We start from the raw sequence: 10,052 nt of genomic DNA on the forward strand, positions 1-10,052 counted from the left end.
CGTCCGATGGTGTCGTTCATTTTGAAGAATCCTATCGGACTTTCGTTGCTTGCGTCCGATCGAGGTCAGTGATCCAGGGGAAATATCTTATTTCCTTCGGACGTTTGGTGGTTGAGTTTTTCATGCGTCCGAAGTTTTGCAATGATTATCGAACGTCCGTTCTAAGCGTCCGACAGCTTTCAGCAGCTTTTGTCTTTTTCAATTGCACTTGATTTTTGTATCTGATTTGTTTCACAACTGAAAATATTTCTTGAAGAGATATTATAATTATCTATTATTTTTTAAACACAAAAAACTAGGGACCAAGGTCAACAATTTCCTCCTTTTTGATTTTGACAAAACAATGGGTGGAAGAAAAAAAAATTTTGCATATGAGTATAAACTCCCTCTCACTCAATGCATCAAAAAATTTTATAAACACAGAACAACTCCCCCTTTCAACTAGCATCCATTAAGTCAACTAGCCGTTGCAGTATCGGACATCTGGTACTCCTGTTTTTTGCGTCCGACAGCAGGCAGTGAATTTGAGAAAATTTTCTTCAATTCTATCGGACGTCCGGTGCAAGCTTTTTGTGCGTCCGACAGCAAGCAAAGAGATTTGAGAAATCATCTTTTTTCTATCGGACGTCCGGTGAAGACATATTCAGCGTCCGATGGTTTCATCCATTTTGAAGAATCCTTTCGGATGTCCGATATTTGCGTCCTATTGAGGCCAGTGATCCAGGGTAAATGTCTTATTTCCTTCGGACGTCCGGTGGTGGAGTTCTTCATGCGTCTGAAATTGTACAATGATTATCGGACGTCCGATCCAAACACCCGATAGCTTTCAGCAGCCTTTGTCTCTTTCAATTGCACTTGATCTTTGAATCTGATTTGTTTCACAACTGAAAATATTTCTTGACGAGATATTAGAATTATCCATTGTTTTGTAAACATGAAAAGTTACGGACCAAGGTCAACATTCTCCCCTTTTTTGATGATGACAAAACAATGGATGGAAGAAAAAAAATTTTGCATATGAGTACAAACTCCCATTCACTCAATGCATCAAAAAATTTTACAAACACAAAACACCTCCCCCTTTCACATAGCATCCATTTAGTCAACTAGCCGTTGGAGTATCGGACGTCCGGTACTCCTGTTTTTTGCATCCGACAGCAGGCAGTGAGTTTGAGAAATTTTTTTCAATTCTATCAGACGTCCGGTGCAAGCTTTTTGTGCGTCCGACAGCAAACAAAGAGATTTTAGCAATCATCTTTTCTCTATCGGACGTCCGGTGAAGACATATTCAGCGTCCGATGGTGTCGTTCATTTTGAAGAATCCTATCGGACTTTCGATGCTTGCGTCCGACCGAGGTCAGTGATCCTGGGGAAATATCTTATTTCCTTCAGACGTTTGGTGGTTGAGATTTTCATGCGTCCGAAGTTGTGCAATGATTATCGGACGTCCGATCTAAGCGTCCGATAGCTTTCAGCAGCTTTTATCTTTTTCAGTTGCACTTGATTTTTGTATCTGATTTGTTTCACAACTGAAAATATTTCTTGAAAAGATATTAGAATTATCCATTGTTTTGTTAACATGAAAAGTTAGGGACCAAGGTCAACATTCTCCCCTTTTTTGATGATGACAAAGCAATGGATGGAAGAAAACAAATTTTGCATATGAGTACAAACTCCCATTCACTCAATGCGTCTAAAAATTTACAAACACAAAACAACTCCCCCTTTCACATAGCACCCATTTAGTCAACTAGCCGTTGGAGTATCGGACGTCCGGTACTCCTGTTTTTTGCATCCGACAGCAGGCAGTGAGTTTGAGAAATTTTTTTCAATTCTATCAGACGTCCGGTGCAAGCTTTTTGTGCGTCCGACAGCAAACAAAAATATTTTAGCAATCATTTTTCTCTATCGGACGTCCGGTGAAGACCTATTCAGCGTCCGATGGTTTCGTCCATTTTGAAGAATCCTATCGGACGTCCGATACTTGCGTCCTATTGAGGTCAGTGATCCAGGGGAAATGTCTTATTTCCTTCGGACTTCCGGTGGTGGAGTTCTTCATGCATCCGAAATTGTACAATGATTATCGGACGTCCGTTCCAAACACCCGATAGCTTTCAGCAGCCTTTGTCTCTTTCAATTGCACTTGATCTTTGAATCTGATTTGTTTCACAACTGAAAATATTTCTTGAAGAGATATTATAATTATCCATTATTTTTTAAACACAAAACACTAGGGACCAAGGTCAACAATTTCCCCCTTTTTGATTTTGACAAAAAAATGGACGGAAGAAAAAAAATTTTGCATATGAGTATAAACTCCCTCTCACTCAATGCATCAAAAAATTTTATAAACACAGAACAACTCCCCCTTTCAACTAGCATCCATTAAGTCAACTAGCCGTTGCAGTATCGGACATCCGGTACTCCTATTTTTTGTGTCCGACAGCAGGCAGTGAATTTGAGAAAATTTTCTTCAATTTTATCTGACGTCCGGTGCAAGCTTTTTGTGCGTCCGACAGCAAACAAAGAGATTTGAGAAATCATCTTGTTTCAATCGGACGTCCGGTGAAGACATATTCAGCGTCCGATGGTGTCGTTCATTTTGAAGAATCCTATCGGACTTTCGATGCTTGCGTCCGATCGAGGTCAATGTTCCGGGGAAATATCTTATTTCCTTCGGACGTCCGGTGGTGGAGTTCTACATGCATCCGTAATTGTACAATGATTATCGGACGTCCGATCCATACACCCGATAGTTTTCAGCAGCCTTTGTCTCTTTCAATTGCACTTGATCTTTGAATCTGATTTGCTTCACAACTGAAAATATTTCTTGAAGAGATATTATAATTATCCATTATTTTTTAAACACAAAAAACTAGGGACCAAGGTCAACATTTTCCCCCTTTTTGATTTTGACAAAACAAGGGATGGAAGAAAAAATTTTTTTGCATATGAGTATAAACTCCCTCTCACTCAATGCATCAAAAATTTTTATAAACACAGAACAACTCCCCCTTTCACCTAGCATCCATTTAGTCAACTAGCCGTTGCAGTATCGGACATCCGGTACTCCTATTTTTTGTGTCCGACAGCAGGCAGTGAATTTGAGAAAATTTTCTTCAATTTTATCTGACGTCCGGTGCAAGCTTTTTGTGCGTCCGACAGCAAACAAAGAGATTTGAGAAATCATATTGTTTCAATCGGACGTCCGGTGAAGACATATTCAGCGTCCGATGGTGTCGTTCATTTTGAAGAATCCTATCGGACTTTCGATGCTTGCGTCCGATCGAGGTCAATGTTCCGGGGAAATATCTTATTTCCTTCGGACGTCCGGTGGTGGAGTTCTTCATGCATCCGAAATTGTACAATGATTATCGGACGTCCGATCCATACACCCGATAGTTTTCAGCAGCCTTTGTCTCTTTTTTTTTTTTTTTTTTTAAAGGAGAACTCCCCAACTTTTATTAAAAACGAAACTATCCGACGGAGGTAAAACCCCACCCGTCAATACAGGCCAAAGATAGGAAACAATTCCTAACAATTAAAGTTGCGAATATATGGATAGCCGTTCGCATCCAAATTAATCAACGACCGGGTTCGACTTGGAAGCATGTGATAAGATTGGAAGGAAACATGTGAACTCCCCAGAGATAACGCTGCTAAACTGTCTGCCACAGCATTCGCCTCGCGGTAAATATGTGTAATGGTCCCCTTCACTTTGCATAGCAACAAACGAATTTGGCTTAAAACACAACACAAGGGCCACTTACCAACCGAATGTCCAGTAACCAGCCGAGCCAACGCTAGAGAATCCACCTCAACTAAAATATCTGACAACCCTGCCCCAACACACCACTGTAGACCAGCCAACACTGCCAACCCCTCCGCCTGTACCACCTCACAATCCCCGAACTCCTTATAAAAAGCACCAAGCATCTTCCTCTCAAAATCTCGTATCACTCCACCGCCCTTAGCCAACCCGTTCACCACACTAGCATCGGTGTTCATTTTGACTGACCCTCGAGGAGGTTTCATCCAAGATATAACCTTCGGACATAAGGCTTTGACTGGTTTGATCCGAAAATACCGCGCAAAATACGTATCCATATCCCCTTCCAACTGACCTCGGCTTAACATACGTGCAGCCCCCGCTACAGCCAACCACCCATTGATATTAAAGATAACTTTAGCACAGGTTGAGGGGATATTACCAAACCGAGCATCATTTCTACTCCGCCACAGAAACCACAACACGACCACTGGTATAACACACCTAATATGATCCAAGCGCCCAGTCCCCGAAGACTGTATCCACACCACTAGCAGCGAAGAAACACATGAGAAGGACCTCCACGGGATGCCGCAAGCTAGAAAAAAATGCCGCCAAACAGTACTTGCTAGCCTGCCCTGCACAAAAATATGCTGCGACGACTCCGCTGCAACCCCACAACAATTACACTTAGAAGCCAAAGAAATTCCTCTACCCCGGAGCATGTCGTCCAGCGGGAGAAAATCACCCAAAATCCGCCAAACTAGATAAGACATCTTTAAAGGCAGCAAAGGGCACCAAATCCCACGCCAAACCAATGACCGATTACGCCGTTGTCTAATTAACTCCCAGGCTGATGACACGGTGAACCTACCATCCGCTGAAGGAGCCCACACCAATTCATCCTTAAGGGTCGGGTCCACTATTGTTTGGGAAATAACATTAACAACAGATCGAGGAAGAACCTGGAGAAGCCGCTCAGTATTCCACCCCTCAGAGCTATAAAACTCAGCTACTAAAAAATGAGTAGGCACTTCATCAACCTGCCCCCGAAGCGGTTCGTCGAGAAGCCATCTATCATGCCACAAATCAACGAACCCCTCACCAATGCACCAACGAATATTGCCTTCAGATATAGCACGAATCGAGCAGAGCCGTTTCCATGTAGCCGACCCGACACCAGCTGCAGCCAAAAGGGGGTGCTGGCCACCAACGTACTTACGATGCATAAACCTTGCCCACGGAGAAGAATTTTGCCGTAATCTCCACCATAATTTCATTGCAAAGGCTCTCTCTAAGTCCAACAAAGAGCGAAAGCCTAAGCCCCCTTCTTCAACTGGAAAACATAATTTCTCCCAAGAAGCCCAGTGAATCCGTCTACCATCCTTGCCATCCCACAAAAATGCATTAAACAGCCTGCCTAACTTAAGCAAAACCCCCTTGGTTGGTCTTGTAACCTGCAGCAAATATAGAGGCATTGAGCTCAACACATGACGAAGTAAGATGAGCTTTCCTCCAGCAGAAAGGAACCGAGAACTCCAATGATGGAGCTTATTTCTAACGGAAGAAAGAACTCCATCAAACAGGATAGTTTTACTACGGCCAAGGTAAAGCGGAACTCCCAAATATTTGACAGGCCAAAACTGCTGCTGAAAACCTGTTAGCTGCTGAATTAAACTGATAACAGTCGAAGGAAGCTTCGCCGAACAAAGGAAGCGACTCTTGGCGAGATTAACTCTCTGCCCGGAAAGAGTCTCATACAGCCGTAATAAAGAGGACACCGCCTGCAGACTATCCGGCGACGCCCGCGTGAAAATTACCATGTCATCAGCAAACGCAAGAAATGGGACCAGACCTCCTTTGGACAGAAATCTAAATCCCTTATTGCTAGAAAATAACTGATGTAGTCCCCTTCCAAGAAATTCAGCTACAAAGAGGAAAAGAGTGGAAGATAATGGATCTCCCTGACGAACTCCTCTAGACGATTTGAAAAAACCCGTGAGCTCCCCATTAATCAACACAGAAAACCAGACGTTGGATATCAAACGAAAAATCAGATCTACTACCCCTTCCTTACAGCCAATCTCCCGAAGCATGTATAATAAGAACCCCCATTCCACCCTGTCATATGCCTTCTCCATATCCAATTTCAATACCACGTTAGGATGGCGCAGCTTCTTGTCCAAATCCAGAATTAATTCCTGAGCCAACAGAACATTATCCTGTATACCCCTGCCCGGTATAAAACCAGTCTGAAACTCTAAAATCAGCTTAGGGAGAAGCTGATTAATGCGGGTAGACAAAATTTTAGAAATGATCTTCGAACTAACGTTAGATAAACTGATTGGTCGGAAATCCTTCCACTCACATGCACCTTCCTTTTTAGGCAATAAAATGATCGTGGTACTTGTAAATCCGCGAGGCATCATGGCACCAGCGAAAAACTCATTCACCGCATCCATGAAATCATCCTTGATACACTCCCAGCAACCTTGATAAAAACCCCCTCCGAATCCATCAGGTCCCGCCGCACTCTGAGGGTCCATCGAACAAATTACCTCATACACTTCCTCTGTCGAAGGTGATTTCAGCAACATGTCATTCTCCTCCTGCGTTAGCTTGGGGAAATCAAGGGATGGTCTGAAGCCAGAACAAACATTGCAGTCTGCCGTGAACAACTTAGAGAAAAATTCACTCGCCGACGTCTTAATATCTCCAATCGTATCCAGCCAACTGTCCCCTGAACCCCGAATCCGTGCAATAAAATTTGAGCTGCGTTTGTGCTTAACCATAGCATGGAAAAAGGCGGTATTAGCATCCCCCTCTTTGATCCATTTGATCGCTGCCTTTTGTCTCCAAAATTCACCTTCTATCGCAAGCTCCCGAGAATGAACTGCCCTTGCCTCGTGAACAGCCGTCCTCGACACCGCATCCCTATGTTGATCATACAAAGCCTCCTTGGCTAGCAAAATATCTGCTGCCACACGGACCCTTTGTGAGACATTCCCAAAAACCTCCACGTTCCATCTAGCTAGAGCTCCTTTAACCACCTGCAACTTATTAAAAAATTTCTGCATTCCCACTCCAGAAACCGGCTGTACCCACGCAGACTTAACCGTTTGTTGGAAACTGGAATGACCACGCCAAACATTAAGGAAGCGAAAGGAAGATCGCCTTGATGTCGTACCTCCCCCACTGACCAGCAACGGACAATGATCTGACCTACCGCGCTGAAGATGAGCGACCCGAGTCAAGTCAACATCAGACATCCAAACGCCATTAACGAATGCCCGATCGAGTCGCTGCCACATGCGACCATTGGTCCATGTGAATGCAGACCCATCAAATTGAACCGGAAAAAGACCACTCCGAGTTACAGCAGAGTTAAACTCCTCCAAATCACGAATATTCAGAGATGAACCTCCAACCCTCTCCTCCGCACAGGAAACAACGTTGTAGTCCCCTACGGCAATCCATGGAAAAGAAATAGACGTGGAAAAATGCTCCAACTCCTCCCACAGCCGTCTCCTACCAATTCTAGTACACTTCGCATATACAGCCGAAATAATAAAGGAAGAACCCGAAGGGAAAGTCAGATATATGTGAACTAATTGATCCACAGCCTCAACAAAAGAATAACGAGCATCGGAACACCAGAATATCCAAATTTTGTTATGCACAAATGACCGAGCAAAATCAAAACCCAAGAACAGCTGCACACTCTCCAAATGGGTGACATTGGCTAAAGGCTCCAACAGAACCAATAACCTAATATTATGTGATCTACAAGTGCTACGAATATAACGAAGTGACTCCTTGCTCGAAGCACCCCGAATGTTCCAAACGATAAATTTAATTGGATTTAACATTAAGAGACCGAAGATTATAATGAGCAGATGAAATCGTACCATCATGTTTCCTTGGCTGTCGACTCCTACCCTTGTGGCACGTGTGCAGCAGATGAGAATCAGTATCCTCCGGGGAAAACCCAGAATCAACCGGAGCACAACAAAGCTTAGAAGCTTGAAATCTGTTGGACAGGCGAGCCTGAAAACTTTTTAGTTCAGCCAAGGACGGACCTCGGACCCCCGAACGCCCCTCAGAATGAGACCGCACCAGTCGATGACCCTGGCGTCGTGTAGGCGAGAGAGAAGAAGATTTCCGCTCATATATCCGTACTGCGGACGCAGACTGCAATGATAACAGACAAACTTTACCCATCTGCGTATCTGCCGTAGGCCCCATAGACGTTGCAGGGACGCCCGATACAAAACCAGACTCATCAGGTTGCGGGGCCTTTCCCCTAGGATTAGAAGACGAAGATGGAATATCAGAAAAGGAACCATCCGGTGCTAAAATACCTTTGTCAGGCTCCTGTACCCCCGGAATGTCATCCACAACAGGAATAGATCCAACAACTACCCCCTTTGGTTGAAAGACCTGTCTGACTTGCGGCTTAGATGCAGGTACAGAACGGCGCACTGGCCGCAATTCCGGATGTTTGCGATGGCAGGTGGCTTCCGTATGCCCAATCAACGAGCAACAAACACAATATGAAGGATAGTCATCGTACTCAATTTTCTGCCAAAAACCCCACTGATCATCGCCAATCCAAATCCTGGATTTGGGAGATTGCAAAACATCGACCTCCAATAATATACGGGCAACAGAAGGCCGCTTCAACGAAGCCGTAGCTTCATCCACCTTTAAAGGTCGACCAAGTAAAGAACCCAGTTTAAACAGGAAGTGCTTTTCAAAAAACGGCAGTGGAAGACCCGGGAAGTTGACCCAAACTGGTGCAATTGATGACTCTGCTCCTGGTTGGAAATCAATTGTCCATTTCGACAGCGACATATGAAACTTGCCTACATACCACGATTTTCGACACCAAAGCCTGGTGTAATCTTCTGCCTCGGCTGGACGTAATAGAATGTGCTTGGAATCTAGCAAACCAATCGGGCACTCACCCCGCAGCCCCAAAGAAACAAGAAATTTTCGAATCAGCTCCATAGAAGGCCGACCCACAGCAAATCTGCCGACTAGCGCATTAGAATAAGGCGCCGCAATCTGCAACAAGTCCTGACGAGAGATCACCAACGAAGGCTCCCCCTTGTATGTACTGAGCTGGCCAATACCAGGGGAAGAAGAAGGAGGTTGAGAAAGAATGGAGGCGAACGTCTTTGGTGGCCTGACTATCGGCGGCGCCTCTCCATGCAGGAGAGCCGCCATGAAACCTAACCCTACAAGGGGAAATATCTTATTTCCTTCAGACGTTTGGTGGTTGAGATTTTCATGCGTCCGAAGTTGTACAATGATTATCGGACGTCCGATCTAAGCGTCCGACAGCTTTCAGCAGCTTTTGTCTTTTTCAATTGCACTTGATTTTTGTATCTGATTTGTTTCACAACTGAAAATATTTCTTGACGAGATATTAGAATTATCCATTGTTTTGTAAACATGAAAAGTTACGGACCAAGGTCAACATTCTCCCCTTTTTTGATGATGACCAAACAATGGATGGAAGAAAAAAAATTTTGCATATGAGTACAAACTCCCATTCACTCAATGCATCAAAAAATTTTACAAACACAAAACACCTCCCCCTTTCACATAGCATCCATTTAGTCAACTAGCCGTTGGAGTATCGGACGTCCGGTACTCCTGTTTTTTGCATCCGACAGCAGGCAGTGAGTTTGAGAAATTTTTTTCAATTCTATCAGACGTCCGGTGCAAGCTTTTTGTGCGTCCGACAGCAAACAAAGAGATTTTAGCAATCATCTTTTCTCTATCGGACGTCCGGTGAAGACATATTCAGCGTCCGATGGTGTCGTTCATTTTGAAGAATCCTATCGGACTTTCGATGCTTGCGTCCGACCGAGGTCAGTGATCCTGGGAAAATATCTTATTTCCTTCAGACGTTTGGTGGTTGAGATTTTCATGCGTCCGAAGTTGTGCAATGATTATCGGACGTCCGATCTAAGCGTCCGATAGCTTTCAGCAGTTTTTATCTTTTTCAGTTGCACTTGATTTTTGTATCTGATTTGTTTCACAACTGAAAATATTTCTTGAAGAGATATTAGAATTATCCATTGTTTTGTTAACATGAAAAGTTACGGACCAAGGTCAACATTCTCCCCTTTTTTGATGATGACAAAGCAATGGATGGAAGAAAACAAATTTTGCATATGAGTACAAACTCCCATTCACTCAATGCGTCTAAAAATTTTACAAACACAAAACAACTCCCCCTTTCACATAGCACCCATTTAGTCAACTAGCCGTT

At 43.9% G+C, this 10,052-nt stretch overlaps 1 protein-coding gene across 1 annotated transcript; it reads right to left on the minus strand.

Annotated features, from left to right (window-relative positions):
- Nucleotides 1-3,534: 3,534 nt before the first annotated feature.
- Nucleotides 3,535-8,998, minus strand: LOC140007234 (uncharacterized). Its single transcript, XM_072049932.1, has 2 exons — nt 7,647-8,998; nt 3,535-7,537 (listed from the first exon to the last, which is right to left on the minus strand). The coding sequence occupies exons 1-2, from the start codon at nt 8,996-8,998 to the stop codon at nt 3,535-3,537; spliced, it is 5,355 nt and encodes a 1,784-aa protein (XP_071906033.1).
- Nucleotides 8,999-10,052: the final 1,054 nt, after the last annotated feature.

This window comes from Coffea arabica, chromosome 5c, assembly GCF_036785885.1.
Source record: "Coffea arabica cultivar ET-39 chromosome 5c, Coffea Arabica ET-39 HiFi, whole genome shotgun sequence".
NCBI lineage: Eukaryota > Viridiplantae > Streptophyta > Magnoliopsida > Gentianales > Rubiaceae > Coffea > Coffea arabica.